Source organism: Stegostoma tigrinum, chromosome 28, assembly GCF_030684315.1.
Source record: "Stegostoma tigrinum isolate sSteTig4 chromosome 28, sSteTig4.hap1, whole genome shotgun sequence".
Lineage (NCBI taxonomy): Eukaryota > Metazoa > Chordata > Chondrichthyes > Orectolobiformes > Stegostomatidae > Stegostoma > Stegostoma tigrinum.
The window spans coordinates 31,738,134-31,755,000 of NC_081381.1; the positions used below are offsets into that span (position 1 = coordinate 31,738,134).

The 16,867-nt window shown below is 42.1% G+C and overlaps 1 protein-coding gene across 3 annotated transcripts in view; it reads left to right on the top strand.

Annotated features, from left to right (window-relative positions):
- The first annotated feature begins 13,655 nt into the window (after positions 1-13,655).
- The window catches only part of plekhm2 (pleckstrin homology domain containing, family M (with RUN domain) member 2), a 65,477-nt gene continuing 62,265 nt past the window's right edge, over positions 13,656-16,867 (top strand). For all 3 annotated transcript variants that reach the window (XM_048561176.2, XM_048561177.2, XM_048561178.2), the window contains exon 1: positions 13,656-13,829. In XM_048561176.2, the coding sequence (XP_048417133.1) occupies positions 13,770-13,829 (60 nt within the window). In that variant the 5' untranslated portion in view covers positions 13,656-13,769. The remainder of the gene's footprint in view (positions 13,830-16,867) is intronic.

Here is a 16,867-nt window from a genome sequence, read left to right on the forward strand (position 1 = left end):
GGAGGATGTGACAGGTCTTTTAAAAATGATTCAGCAATCCCTCTGGTTCCTATGCATTTTCTAAAACGCTGTCTGCCACCATTTTAAATTCAAACTCTGTGTGTGTTGAGCATTTGCCTTTGTCAATGTTGAGAGCTATTTTCAGACCATGACTCATTTGTTCCTTGCTTTATTTTAACTTTATCAGCTGTGTTCTGGATTCAGCTAAGGAATTCAACAAGGAGACAGAGCAAAACAGAGGGGCCAGTCTTTTGTCTCAAGGAAGCTTGGAAAAAGAAAATAGGGGAGAAAAAGAAATTGAGAGAAATATAGATGCAGACATGTCACAGATATTATAAGCTTGGTAATCACCCAACTCAGAGAAGACCTGTAAAGTATTGAGGCAGGCGGTTAAAAATATTGACACATGAAACACATGTCCCTGGTTGGAAATCCATTGCCATTTTACCCTATTCCATGCTGGCATCTCACACTTGGAGAGGTAGCTCATTGCATTAATGTATTTAAATCTTCACCTAGAGAATTGGTAGAATATGGACTTTGCTACCTCATGGAATGGTTGAAACATAGAAACTAGGAGTGGGAGTAGTCCATTCGGCCCTTTGACACTGCTCCATTATCCAATGTTCGTGACTAATCCTTGATCACAATTCCCACTTTCTCTCCATGCCACTTGATGCCTATAATATCTGTAGAAAATGAGGCAAATAATACAGCTGCATTTTAGGGGAAGTTAGCGATATCAATACAAGAGAAAAGAATGGAAAGTTATGGTGATAAGATTAGAAAAAGTAGATTAGAATGAAGCTGGTCTGGAGCACAAAAATGTTGACAAAGATCAGTTGAGCCAAATGGCCTATGTCAGTGTTATAAATTCTATGTAATGGGTAACCTGGAATATTTTTCAGGTGCTTTTTTTGTGGCAGGATTCAGGAATACTCAGGCAAATGACTCAGCACATGGCTCAGGGACAGCCCTTGAAGTAAACAGTGCTTGTAAATCCACAAGGCTACATTTGCCTAGTGTTGACATCTCTGACTGTAAATCTTGCTGACAGTGAATGGGTTAAGATGAATCTGTGGTTGCTGTATCAAGTTCATGCACTGTTCACAAGTTGGACACATGATGGAAAAGTGCTAAAACAAGATAAGCTTTTAAGAATTGGAATATGACACAGCGGCTAGCAGTTTTGCACCAAAACATATCATATGATATACCATTGAATTGAAAAATGGTTTAAGTCAGGGTTAGCAAAGGTGTAGCAGATGGTTCTCTGCTTGCACATTATCCTGGTGCCAAAATAAGCATGTTTTAGTGAAACACAGAAATATGGAGGGATGCCTGGAACTTTGTCACTCAAAGCTAAGAGTTGTCTTGACTTTGAGAAAATCCTAGTTCCTGATAAACATCACTTCCTTGTAAGCACGAATATTTTCATCAGATCTTGAAAGCTAACTTACTTTTTGCGTCCAAACAACCTTATCACAGGCTGTGAGTTTCCAATGAAAGTGCTGGTGAGTGTATCAGCATTTTTCGAATAGTGTACCCCAATGATCAAGACTCCAAAAGTACACTGTTAGACAATTGCACTTCTAGTGCCAGTAAGCTCTTTGTTCAGGGAATATTGCAGCTAAGCCCCTCACACAATATTCTGGGAATCAAACCTTCCATCAGAAAGTGATAGAGTTCAGGAACATGAACTCTGCTCTATTCATCACTCACTCCACGAACTCCAATGTCCCTACTGCTATATCCTTTTGAGATCTTGTAACAGAATGTCCTAGAAGCTCTCCTGGACTTGTTAGCCAATGAGATATGTCCATAATGGAGTCAGACAGATTGAAGATCAACCTGCAAATCCTTCCAACAAATACTAATGGTAGACAGTAAGAGTGGCAGAGATTCCTGGTCAGCCATATAATGGAAAGAAAGTTGAAGTCTCCACCATCACTATCTTTAACTCCAGACTACAACATTCATGTTGTCTCAGTAAGTTAACCTCACTGAGTAAACAGTTTCTTGATCTCAACTAATGGTACCACTGGCCAAGTCAGATTATACAAATCTGGTTTGAGGTATCGTAGGTTTAACCTTTGTAATTGGCTACTGTGCTATTTTAATTAGCTGTAATTGTAATTAACTGTATCTGTACCCTGTAACTGAGACACACTGCTGTCATTCCAGCAGAGATCAATTAACTAAGCACAAGGTAAGAATTAAACAGCGTTGATTCAATAGTAATGAAAACAAAAAAGTTTTTAAAAAACAAGTTTTCTGATTATAGAAGACTGATAAAATAATCTTAAAACATGCAACAAAATTCAGGGAACTATTGGCCTCCTGGTATTATTGCTAGGCTATCAACCTGGAGACCCAGGTAAAGTTCTGGAGACCTAGGTTTGAATCCTGCCACGGCAGATGCTGCAATTTCAATTCAATGAAAAGAAAATCTGAAATGACCAGTCTAATGATGACCATGAAAGCATTGCTGATCACCACGAAAATCCTATCTCGTTTACTAATGTTTAGGGAAGGAAATCTACCACCCCTACCTGGTCTGGCCTACATGTGACTCTAGACCCACAGCAATGTAGTTAACTCTTAACTGCCCTCAGGGGTTCAGGGGTTGGTGATGAATGCTGGCCTAGCCAGAGATGCCTACATCCTGCAAATGAACTTTTTAAAAAGTTTTAACCGGTTTCCCAATATTACAGAGCCCCAAGTCTAGTGAAATTATGTCCCTATCTCAAATTTGAAATTTCTACTTAATTGGCTCTTTAGTTTCTTTGCTATGGACCGTAGAGACAACTCAATTAGTCTTTTTCAAGTTTTTTAAAATTCATTCTTGGAACGTGGGCTTCACTACCTAGGTCACCATTTATAGCCCATTCTAACTGAGAAGGTTTGGATGAGCTGAGCAGTGTTGCAGTCTATTTGGGGCAAGTGAGAGTTCCAAGATTTTGACCCAGCCACAACTGAAGGAACAGCAGTATATTTCCAAGTAAGGATGGTGTATGGCATTGAGGAGGATCTGCAGGTAGTAGCCTTCCTATGCATCTACAGCCCTTGTCCTGCTGGATGATAGTGGTCATGGGTTTGGAAGGAGCTGTCTAAGGAGCCTTGGTGAATTTTTGCAGTGCATCAGTGTAGATGATACACACTATTGAGCATCAGTGGTCTAGTGGATGGATGTTTGAAAATTTGGTGCCAATCAAATGGGCTGCTTTGTCCTGGGAGATATCAAGATTCTTGTTGGAGCTGCATTCATTCAGGTCAGAGGGGAGTGTTGCAACATATTCCTGACTTGTGCCTTTTAGATGGTGGATAGGCTTTGAGGAATTAGGAGGTTAGTTATTTTCCATGATATTCCTAGCCTCCGACTTGCTCTCGTAGCCACGTAATTTATGTGGCTATACTAGTTCAGTTTCTCATCAGTGGTACACGCACACCCCTCCCCCCGACCCCCGCCCAGGATGTTGCCCATAGGGGACTGAGTGATGGTAACTTCATGAAAGCCAAAAGATGATAGTTAGATTCTTTCTCTTTGGAGACACTCATTGTCAGGTGCCTATGTGGGTATGTGTTACTGTAAAATCTGCCAGCATGATATTTTCACAAACCCGAGAGCCTAAACTTTCTCAGTCCTAACAAACTGCAGATTTATAACTTAACTAAACTTTTCTGGTTTGGAGAGTCTTCTACAGAAGTAATTAATATCCTGAGCTGCCCTTAATCATCCTAGGAGAGAAATTAAACCTACTTCTGAACTCAACTCTTGTGATCTGAATGTTACAAAATATTCAATCCTAGATTTGTCTGAACTGAAAACAAAGCTAATGGACTTAAATGTTTATGCCACCTGTCCTAAGCCAAACAGTATAAACATCTTTCTATTAACACCACAATAGTCTATAGTCACCTGCTTACCTCCAATTATTGAAGTCAGCCCACTGGTCTGGAAGCATTTTCTGACCTTTTTTCTAACAAAAGCACTTCATAGGAAGAAACAATGTGCATCTGCTTCTATTTTGAAATCCAATTTCAGAAGACGATATTACTAGATATAAATTATATACCTTTCATTCCACTTTCCACGTGCTGCCATTGTTTCTTTTGCCACATACCTGAAATCTGTGCTGCCTTGTTTGTGATCACCTCATAAGTGAGAACAGTTCTTCTCTATCTAATTTGTCCCGACACTTCATGATTCTGAACGTCTCTATCCAATCTCCACTCAGCCTTCTCTTGTCCAAAAAAAGAAGTCACAACCTCACCAATCTATCCCCATAACTGAATTTCCTCGTCCTCGGAAATATTCTCAAGCATTTTTCCTATTCTAGCTCTCATACCTGCACAACTTCCCAAAGCTGAAGCATCAAGAACTGGATGCAATCCAGTAGAGACCTGTGCTTTAAACCGAGAGACAAAGGAAACTTCTGGGTCTTGCATGGATAGGTTCAGTGTCCCCAGTACTTGAAAGCAGCTCAAGCTGGAAGCCAAGAAGATACTAAGAGCTGTTCTTTGACCAGGGCAACCTGAAGAAGGGTCTAGGCCCGAAACGCCAGCCTTCCTGCTCCTCTGATGCTGCTTGGCCTGCTGAGTTCATACACCTTGTTATCTCAGATTCTCCAGCATCTGCAGTTCCTACTATCTCTCTCAACCTTAAAACTGATCTCTTTGCTGGAAGTACTGAATTTGCCTTTCTATTCTGATATCACCCCGAGGAGTGCATTCATTAACTGAGCTCTGATCAGTGTTTATAATTTATTAGGTCAGTGTGCATGCACAGGCTTTATGTAATATTCATAATGAATTAATAGACCCAACTCACTTCTGGTATTAAATGTTATATCTTCAATGGATTGTAACTATTATTTACTCCAGAGCCAGGCTGACATAAAAAAAATCCCAGCTACCAACCTTTCAGTGTTATAAATATATTGCTATACCTTCCAACAGCTGGGCTGTCGTGTTAATGGAAGGTCAGGCTCTATGTCTATTCCTGACAAGTTTATAGAGTTGCCTAGTAACATGTTACACAACATTAAAAACACCACTGACAATCCAGAAGCCAGTCAGACTAATTCAGCATCTTATTCAGGCCTATGTAATAAATTGCAATAACCTAAATCAGATTAACCGCAAGGAAAAAAAATGTATGAAGTACTATGAGGGGCTGGGATTTGCTTAACACAGTTTAATGCTGCAGTTGATGTGCTGTTCTCTTTAACTAAGTAAAATGTGCAAATTCATAGTCACACCTAACTCCTCATCTCTAACCAAAAATCCCAGCTTTGTTGGCATTTATGTAGCACTGACTAGCATAATTAATGCAACCCTCAAACCAGGTACATCGCTATCACCAACTCTAAGTAATAATCTGTGCTCACTATCTCTAAGTAAGCAACCTTAGCTAGCACCAAAACTGATCAAGATCCTGAAGGCCTTGACCGAGATATTGAGAGGTTCTTTTCCCTGTTTGGAGCACCTGGAACAGGGGGACACAGCCTTGAGATAAGAGAGAGCATTCCACTCAAAAGTCTGTGTATCTTTGGAATTCTTTACCCAAGCAGAGTTCATTTGTGCAGAAAACAGAGTTTTCATTTCAGGCTCAGTGAGCCTTCTTCAAAAGGGTCTGAACAAGGATCACTGGACACGGAGCTCTGCTTTGTCTCCACACAAGCTGCCCAGACCTGCTAAGATTTTCCAGCAATTTCTGTTTCTGTTTCCGATTTTTGACATCCACAGTTCTTTGCTTTGTTTTTGTTTAGGACCTATCATCTAATGTATTTAAGGTTGCGATAGGTTCCTGGGCGATCCTGGTGAAGGAAATAGAAGAGTTAAATTCCAAGGTCAGCCATGATCATAGTGAATGGGGAAGCAGGCCAGGTGGGCTGAATAGCCTACCTCTGTTTCTATCACTTGGATTCTGATCAGTCATTCTAGCCCTACAGAATGTGACTGGCAACCACAACTAGTCCCAACAGTCACCAACTCCAGCCCACAATCTCCGCACCTATCTCTAAATCACAACTTCCAATCATTCTAGCCCTAGTATAGCTTGACCAGTGACTACAATATTATTAACTCCAGCATGCCCTGCTCCCAACCAGCTTTATCAAATAACCCTGATATCTAAATCAAACCAACGACTATACCTCTCGATATAGCTCTAAACCATCCCAATGCTGACTGACTCTTCCACAATTCTGCGAAGGTAGCACGGTGGCTCAATGCTTAGCACTGCTGCCTCACAGCACTGGGGGCCTGGGTTTGATTCCACCCATGGGCAACTGTCTATGTGGAGTTTGCACATTCTCCCTGTATCTGTGTGGGTTTCCTTCGGGGGCCCTGGTTTCCTTCCACAGTCCAAAGATGTGCAGGTTAGGCAGATTGGCCGTACTAAATTTCCTATAGCATCCATGGCTATGCAGGCTAGGTGGGTTGGCCTAACGAAATGCGGGGTTATGAGGACAGGATTGGGGGGTGGATCTGGGTGGGATTCTCTTCTGAGGATCAGTGTGGATTCAACAGGATGAATGACCTATTTCCACTCTGAGGGGATTCTATAAACGATGTCTCTCATTTGACAGTAAGCTGATACTATGCTGTTTATCATCCTCCAGCTGCATTATGCTGCCCACTGAGGTATTTCTGTATCAGCATCCTGCTCATTTCCTTAAAGTCCTAAAACATGTCTGCTGAGGTCAGTGACCATCCTGGAATAACTGTAGTGTTCCATGGGACATTGTTATCTAATCAATTCACTCCATTTAGGGATATCAATTTAATAGTAAACCTGCCAAACAGCACTTAGCTAAATATAAAACTTCGAAAGAGCATCTCTAATAGTTCAATGCGAGGCAGTGAAAGGAACTCCTTCAGTGCAATGGGACAAGGGAGTGATTATGTTTCTTAACTGCAGCTATCAGCCCTGGAACACAAGGATCAGCCAATTTCAGCCTGCTGCAATATCACTTGCTACTTCAGTCAACTGGAAACAAAACCCTTGAGTCTGGTCAAAGGAAATTCATTCATTGGAATCAGAATTCCAGCAAGCCCAGATTACCTTTAAGCAGTATTGCCTGTGTATCCTGATCTATTTCAGGTCCTTGCCTGTCTACTATTTAAATAGTGGCTGGGTAGGAACTTGAATCCATGCACAATTTGTGTTGGCTATGGGTTTGTTTCTGTACGTTTATGATTAATTGCAGATCATTCTTTGTGAGCATATCGATCTGCGAATGTAAATAAACTAGATTTCCAAACTCTGTGAGGTTCAGATCCAAGCAAAAAGGGTACACTGAACCTTTATAGGGCTCTTTCTGGACTGCAACTAGAGAGCTTTGTCCAAGTCTGGGCATTACATTTTTGGGAAGGGTGACAGGGTCCTAGAGATGGTACAAAGATGATTTATCAAATGACATCAGGGGAGGATGGTGGCATAAAAGTAATATCATTGGACAAATAATCCAAAGGTCCAGGCTAGTACTGTAGTGACAAATTCAAATCCAACCAGAACTGATGCAACTTATTCAATAAATTTGGAACTGAAAGCTAATTTCACAGAAGGTCATGACACTTATCACTGATTGTTGTAACAACCCATCTGGGTTACTATATGCACTCGCCAGTGAAGGTTGCAGAATAGTAATGGCCCCACCTCTGAGCTAGCAGGCCCAGGTTCAAGTCCCAGCTTCTCCAGAGATATGTCACAACACTTTTGCAGGTTAATCAATAGTATGTATGCACACACCATCCTGACTTGGAAATATATCCCTGTTCTTTCAGTGTCACTGGGCCAAAATCTGGGAATTTCTCCCCTCATTATATCACTGGTTTACTGACATGAAATGAACTGCAGCAGTTCAAGAAGACAGCTCACCACCACCTTCTCAAGAGAAACTAGGGACAGCCAGAGTGCCCACATTCCCTGAATAATTAAATAAATGACTAGCATCGTTAGGGAAGGAATCTTCCATCCTCATCTGGTCTAGCCTGTTATAGTTTCAAATCCCGTGAGTGCTACTATCTTAAAATTGACCATTCCTCCTCACTGTCCCCATGTTATAAATGTCAGATATGAGATGTGGCCACTAATCCTTCTTGTTGGTATGCTTTGTTTATTGATACCATGCGGGAAGGGTGCCCACACGCATCTGAGACAGTAAATAAGTTCAATCTTGAAGAAGAGTAATTAAATTTATTATATATTGGCTAGCTACATTTTGTTTAAGACATAGGACTGCCTGTTGTGGTTAATCAAAATATAGGAGCAGGAATAGGCCATTCAGCCCTTTACCTGCTCCAACATTCAATATGATCATGGCTGATCATCTAACTCAGTTCTCAGTTTAAGTTTTCACTCCATACCCTTTGATCCCTTTAGCCTTAAGAACTACATCAAACTTCTTCTTGGAAACACTCACTGTTTTGGCCCCAGCCACAGAATTTCACACTCACCACTCTCTGAGTGAAGAAATTTCTCCTTTTCTCAGTCCTAAATGGCCTCCTCCCATACCCTTATATTGAGTTTCCTAGTTTTGAAATTCTCTGTTATTAGTACTATCCTTCCAGCAGTTATCTTGTCGAATCCTATTAGAAACTTATAAAATTCTGTGAGATCCTCCCTATTCTTTTAAACTCCAGTGAATATAGTCCCAATCAATTCAATCTGTCTCCCTACATCAGTCCTACCATCCCAGGAATCAGGCTGGCAAACCTTTGTTGTGCTCTCTTCAAAGACAGAACACCCTTTCCCAGATGAGAATAAAACCTTACATAGTACTCTACGTGTATCTCACCAAGGCCCTGTACAGTTACAGCAAGGCATCCCTAATCCTGTATCAGACTCACCTTAAGTGTAAGCTTCTGATACCACTACACTATTAATACTAATACATTTGCACACAGCATTGACAACAAGCGCAGAAGCACACAGGGAACCAGTTATCCCCTCCCAGGATGTCCTTTATATCCTGATGAGTGCAGCCTATCTCATAATGTCAGTCAATCCTTTCAGGTCCTAATACATGGTCCACATGTGACTCCAGATCCACAGCAACGACTCTTAACTGCCCTCTGAAATTCAGCAAGCCACTCAGTTCAAGGGCAATTAGTGATAGACAACAAATGCTTGCCTTTCTCGTAACATCTCTATCCCATGGAAGATTAAAAAGATAAAGAAAGGTAAAGTCTGCTAATGCTAATTGGATACTGCAATGTAACAACACAGGAAGTGATGCAACTTCACATGACCTTGTCTCTCGCAGTCTTAAGGAGGGATGAAGCTGCAGTAAGAAAAATAAAATTAAATAAATTGAATGCTTTCCTTGCTTCATAAGATTGCAAATACTCTTTGGGATCAAAATGAGACAAAGAATATTATAGGTATAAGGGATGAAGAAGCTCACTCTCCTTTTCATTAAAATGATTGGCACAAAATAACTGAAGGTAATGTGAGGAAAAACATTTTTAACGCAATGGGTGATTAGCCTATGTCTGTGGTGGAACAGGTTGAATCATAACTTTCAAAAATTAATTGGGCAATTAAATGAAGTGAAATATTTTAAGATCTTCAGGGAAAGGTGAAGTGAGTGCAATTAGTTCAGTTGCTGTGTAGAGAAATGGGAAGGACATGAAGGCAGAATGACTTCTTTCTGTGCTAAAGCTATTCTATTATTTTTGAAGGATAAAGCTGGATAGAATATAATGTGTCAATTGTATTGAATTTTCAATGGTTAGGTTGCATATGCAATCACATCTTTTGTTTCCAAGGTTTACCTTGAAGAGACAAATATATCACTGTCCATTCTGGCCTTCTACACACACTGTTAGGGTGTCTTCGTTTAAATTTATGGGTTTGAAGACAATTTAAGGAATCAAAGGCTATGGGAAAAAAGTAGGAATATGACATTGAGACAGAAGATTAGCCATGATAATATTGAATAGTAGAAAAAGTTTGATGGGCTAAATGACCTACTCCTCCTATTTTCTATGCATGGGTTTTGATTCTTGCCTCGAGGCCAATATTTCAAAATTTGGACAGTAGCAACTTGTTCATCCCAATGAACAGCAGCAAAAACTCCATTATGTGACAGGACTTTCACCCTTGCGTTTTTTTGGCTACAAAAGTGTTTTTCAGACTGGAGGTCTGTAACTACCGGTGTTCCATAGGGATTGGTGCTGGGTCCACTTTTGTTTGTTATTTATATAAATGATTTGAATGAGAATTTAACGGGATAGTTAATTAGTTTGCGGATGACACCAAAATTGGTGATGTAGCTGACAGTGAAGAAGGTTATCCAAGATTACAAGGAGACCTTGATCAATTGGGCCAATGAGCGGAGGAGTTTAATTTGGATAAATACCAGGGATTGCATTTTGGTAAAACAAATAAAGGTCAGGACTTGTACTGTTAAGGGAAGGGACATGGGTAGTGTTGTCGAACAGAGAGACATAGGGGTTCAGGTAGATAAAGCTGCGTCACAGATAAACAGGGTGTTCAGAAGGCATTTAGCACACTTGCTTTCATTGCTTAGAACATGAGTATATGAATTGGGATGTCTTGTTGAGGTTGTACAAGACACTGGTAAAGCCTCTTCTACAATACTGTGTCCACTTCTGGTCACCCTGTGAAAATTGGAGAGGGTGCAGAAAAGATTTACCAAGCTGCTGCTGGAACTGGAGGGTTTGGTTTATAAGTAGAGGCTGCATAGGTTGGGTTTTTTTTCCCACTGGAGCATAGGAGGTTGAGGTGTGCCCCTACTGAGGCTTTATAGAGTCATGAGGGTCAAAGATAAAGTGAATAGCAATGGTATTTTTCCTTAGGTGGGCAAGCTCAAAACTATGTGTCATAATTTTAACAAGAGGAAAAAGATTTAAAAGGGACCTGCAAGGCAATGTTTTCACACAGAAAGTGGTTTGTATATGAAATGAACTGGCAGAGCAAGTGGTAGACGTGGGTACAATTACCATATTCAAAAGACATTTGGAGAGGTGCATGAATAGGAAAGGTTTAGAGGGATATGGGCCAAATGCAGGCAATTGGAGCCAGTTTAGTTTGGGAAAACTTGATTGGCATGGACAAGTTGAACTGAAGGGTGTGTTTCTGTGCTGTATGATTCTATTACTCAATGGCCATCCGACTCCACCCACCCTCATCTCACCTGTCCACCCAGCCACTTGTGGACCTCTGAACCTCTTTGGCCATTCAATAAGATCATGGTCAATCTGAATACTCCACATTCCCACCTAACCCCAGCAATCTTTCCTTCACCCCTCGCTTAGCAAGAATTGATATATCCCTGCTTTAAAAGTATTCAGAGATTCTACCTCCACTGCCTTTTCCAGGAAGTGAGTGCCAAAGACTCACCACCGTCTCCAAAAAAAAGTTGAGTCCTCATCTCTGACTTAAATGGACGAACCCTTACTTTAAACAGTGATCCATCATTCTAAGAGCTCATGAAGTACGAACGACTTCTAGAAAATGTTTCAACACCAGTTTGTTACAGACTGTGGGTCTTTCCTTGGCTTCAGCAGACAGTGATACTTATTCACTGCCATTCTGCTGCATTCAGCTTTCAAGACCATCACAAGGCAAGTAACATAATCAAATGGTGGGCCAGGCTCCTGAAACTAACCAGAATATAACTTGTTATAATCATGGTTTCATATTCTGAAACATTGAGTGAAGATCAGCTTGGTGAGGTATGCAAGGAATTTCAGCAAAAGTAGTGTCATGCATCATGCATCATCAGTTCTGTGGAAGGGTCACTGGACCCAAAACATTAACTCTGTTTTTTCCTTCACAGATGCTGGCAGACCTGCTGAGCTTTTCCAGCAACTTTTTTTTTCATGCATCACGCACTTTCTTATGGAAAGCATGATTACGTGAGTCTCTTGCCCCTTTCAGTAGGTGATTGGCAAGGGGGTAGGCTAAACAATTTAAAGAAAAAAACTTTGGCATTCTTTTGATTGCTTTTTGGTAGTTGAACTGAATAAGGTGTGCGATTTGTTGAGTGTGGGCAGAGCTACTGCAGTTGCTACAACCGCCCTCACCCCTGGATTAAAGGGGGTAATATGATGCAGGGCTCCTGCAGCTGATGGGGACGCAGTGATCTCAGTGGAAAGGTCCTGGGTCTGTTTTCGTCACCGGCTGAAAGCCACACACAGAATGGCCACTTTGGGGGAGGTACTGAATCAGTTATTAGTATGGGTGATAATGGGAACTGCAGATGCTGGAGAATCCAAGATAATAAAATGTGAGGCTGGATGAACACAGCAGGCCCAGCAGCATCTCAGGAGCAGCCTGCTGTGTTCATCCAGCCTCACATTTTATTATCTCAGTTATTAGTATGGACCTGACTACAATTGCATTCAGGATACAGTCTGCTCATCATGCCTCGCAGTTGCTTTCAAAGGGCCGTTCTAATTCATCTCACTTCCACGTAAAAATTAGAAAAGTAGGAAACTCAGTATCAACTCAAATCCATATTTTATTAAAACAGCGCTTGATGGGAGTCTGCTATTTCAATAGCTCAATGACACCACCTGGTGTTTTACATGGGTTGATTTTTTTCTTGCCTACCCACACATAAATAATACGCCAGAACTGCAACTTCGGGACTCCGTTCAGGAGGGTACAGTAGAAATAAAACCTGCCCCTTGAGGTCAGAGATGATGGGAACTGCAGATGCTGGAGAATCCGACATAACAAAGTGTGGGGCTGGATGAACACAGCAGGCCAAGCAGCATCTCAGGAGCACAAAAGCTGACGTTTCGGGCCTAGACCCTTCTTGAGAAAGAATCAGCTTTTGTGCTCCTAAGATGCTGCTTGGCCTGCTGTGTTGGCCCCTTGAGGTTGTGGTGTGACGGGAGTCCCGCCTCTTGAGATGGTCGGAACTGCAGATGCTGGAGAATCCGAGATAACAAGGTGTAGAGCTGGACGAACACAGCAGGCCAAGCAGCATCATAGGAGCAGGAAGGTTGACGTTTCGGGTCGGCACCCTTCTTCCTAAGGAAGGGACAACATTAACCTATGCTGAGATAATAAAATGTGAGGCTGGATGAACACAGCAGGCCAAGCAGCATCTCAGGAGCAGAAAAGCTGACGTTTCGGGCCTAGACCCTCGAAACGTCAGCTTTTGTGCTCCTGAGATGCTGCTTGGCCTGCTGTGTTCATCCAGCTTCACACTTTATTATCTTGGATTCTCCAGCATCTGCAGTTCCCATTATCTCTGATACTATATTAACCTATGCTGCCTTGGTTTGCCTTCAGGCTTATTTACCCTGAAGAAGGGTTTCGACCCGAAACGTCAAACTTTCCAGCTCCTCTGATGCGGCTTGGACTTCTGTGTTCATCCAATTTCACACAGTGTTATCCCGCCCCTTGAGGTCGTGCCTAGTTGAAGTCCCGCCTCTTAAGGTCGTTGTCCAGCTGAGGTCCCGCCTCGTAAGGTCGTTGTCCAGCTGAAGTCCCGCCTCTTAAGGTCGTCGTCCCGCTGAAGTCCCGCCCCTTAAGGACAAACGGCGGAGGTAACCCCCGTGACGTCAGGCGCTTCTCAATGTCTGACGCACAGCCCGTCACTCAGAATGCAAGAGCGCGCACGCGTGGTTGTCGCTTTCGGTGATCGGGCGCGCGGTCACGTGTCGACGGGAGAGCGCGCATGCGCGCGCGCCCTAACCGGTGAGGGGAGTGAGCCGGGCGTCAGCGGCGAGCCCCGGGGCCTGGGCTGGTCTTTGCTGGTGAGGATGCTGAGGCCGCGAGTATGGAAACCCTGAAAGTGAAGGATCGGATCCTGGAGAACATCTCGCTGTCGGTGAAGCAGGTGAGAGGCTGGAGTCTGCAGCACCTTGACCGGCGGATTTAGTGCGTGTCATTACTGCCGACCCGTTTGGTCGCCCAGCGGCACTGCCTGAGACAGGGCGTTGTACAGAGCCAGGCAACAAAAAATTGGCTTCTATTTTTTTATTAGGAAGCATTCCAGTGTTGTTAGGATCGCACTGTACCATTCTGCCTGTTTTCCAGGCTAAACTGCAGACCAATGTTCGAAGTTGACAACTGCATCCACCTTTTTAATAGAGAAAAAGGGGTCTGGGATTGAGCAATCACATTGGCCTGATGAGCTGAATGGCCCTGGACTTGTTTCTCACTTCGTTGCAGGAGCCATGAAAGCGCAGCCTGCTGTGTTGTGATGCTTTGTCGTAGGTTGGTAATCTCAACGGTAATCTTTCGACAAAAAAAGCCCTTAATCAACCTCTGTAAAAATCTTACCATTTATGCGTGCATTCTCCCTCGCATAGACATTGTTTACGTTTATAACGGGCACCAGCCTTTGGCAAATAATCCTAGCTATTACCACTGAAGTGAATTGCAGAGGCGTTTATCGCAGTCTGAAGCATGGGAGAAGAACAAAAGAGAAGTACAGCCCAGAAAGAGGCCCATTGTCCTTCCAAGCCTGTACCAATCATCATGCCCTAACTAAATTTAAATAAAATCTTCTGTCCATGTCGCTCTATTCCCTCCCTATTCATGCCTCTTAAATGTCGCCAATGTGCCTGCTGTCACCACCTCTTCTAGCATTGCGTTCCACGCTCCAACCCTGGATATCCTTATCATGTTGTGATCACTCATCACAACAAACCTGTTCATTTAGTACTTCAAATTTCAAATACATAGATATATTTAATGAAAAGCAAAAGGTCAGCAGACGCTATAAATCAGAAACAAAAACATAAGTTGCTGGACAAGTTCAGTAAGTCTGGCAGCATCTGTGGAGAAAGATCTGAATTAATGGTGCAGTTGCTTTTTTAATAATACCATTTGATTTGGGCTTCTAAATGTTTTAAAATTGATTAGCAAAAAGTATTATAATGATGTATGCACCACCACCACCTCGGTGTAAACTCACATAGTTTGTCTGCCTGAAGTTATGGATAATAAACTATGGCACCAGCCCACTGGCTAGCTACAGTGGGAACTGTATTCTGTACAGATCATTTGTAATCTTGCTGAGTAGCTCCTTATTGTCTGACGTGTTTGACAGTTCTTAAATTGAAGCTCGAGTGTACTGGGCAACAGGTACTTTCAATCATGTTTCCACATTTGATTGTCTAAATTCTGTAAATTTTTGAAAGCAATGTTGATACTGGAGTACTTTCTAATCTGGACACCAATTGTCAGCATCAAGCATGTTAAGTCAAACAGCCACAGAGATCCACATCCTTTGTAATTGAATGACATTCTCTTTATCTTTTCAATGAATGAAAATTCAAACTAAAATTCAATAACTGACTTTAAAATCGTAAATTCTTCAGTGTATTGTCCAAATCCAATTTATTTTAGGAAAGAAGAAAGCGCGCCTCTTCTTTGTAGAAGTGCCTATTCAAGAATTAATATTTGGAGTAAATTCATTGTTAATCCTTTCACATATGCTAAGGAATGTAATAACTAAACATATTTAAATATTTACACACTGTACAAATGTGTTTGATCATTCTGCCACACTGTATAACTAGCAGAACAAATAGAGCAACAATTGTTATACAATGCAGAAAAGACCTCGTTTATGTTCAGCAGATCCAACAACATATTGAAGAAGTTAATTGTGGGTTCTACTAAAAGAATATTCAATAGATAAAACCCTGGTGAATTTATTTGTCACATTTTTGCCTAGGTTGCCTACTTCTGTAGAATTGGGGCTATAGTCTGAGAAATAGGGCTAAACCATTCAGGAGAAATGTTAGGATGCACTTCTACAAAGAATGGTAGTGTTTGAACTCTCTTCTACCAATGAGTATCAGTTGTTAATTCTAAACGTGAGCAAAGGTATTAAGGGATATGGGCCAAAGGCAGGTATGTGGATTTATGTTACAGATCAACCATTATTTGATTGATGGAACAGGCTCAAGAGGTTGAATGGCATTTTCCTATTCCTGTGTTTTCTAGTTGAGAGTTTTTAATTGTCCATTCTGAAAATAATTGAACTAATAAATTCCTGCTCATGATGTTGATGGTAATGCCAATTGGGCTATGTTGAACAGCATGGTTTTGTCCTTCATTGGAGCTGATGATCTTTTATGCTGTACGATACATGGGTTCTGGATTGGCAATTTGGGGTCCAGCTGATAAGTACTTTTGGTTTCAGCTTCTTGTATCTAACATTAAACTGTGTGAAGTGAGTCCTGTGGATTGTGTTGGTATTGATTGAAATCATGTCCGTTGTGCTCCTCCATGGCTGACAACCACACTGTGACCCAGGGCAGGTTCCTCAGCTACAGGGAGGATGCAGTTGGGGAGGAACTTGACGATAATTTTTCCAATAGTCGACTGCAAGGAGATTCTGCTGTAGTTACGCAGTTGGCCCTGTTCCCTTTTCTGGAAATGCTCGTGACTGTGGCATCTTGGAGCGCTCCCAGGATGCTCTCCTCCTTCCAGATAAAGCACACTAGGGCATGTAGCTGCAGCAAGAGCTTTTTGCCTCCCTACGTCAAAGCCTCAGCAGGGGTACCATGTCCACCAGAAGCCTTGCTGATCTTAGGCTGGCAGATGGCCTTCACTACTTTGTGCAGAGCTGGGGTGTTGCTGAACTTGTGGCATGTAGTAAGCTGTGGGATGCATTCGAGGATGCTCGGATCGATGACAGAGTCCTGAAAGGAAGTAACAAATGCTGCATAGTAGAGGGTGGGTTTTTACTGTGCAACAGCTGCAGGAGAAATGCAGAGAAAAGAACCTTACCCTGTACGTGGCCTCCTTTAACCGTATTGGGAAGCATCGTGGTGCGGCCTTCTCCACTTTGGTTGCACCATGGAGTTTGTCATCATCCTTTGCCTGCTCTGTGATGACATGGAAGTCATGGTAATAATA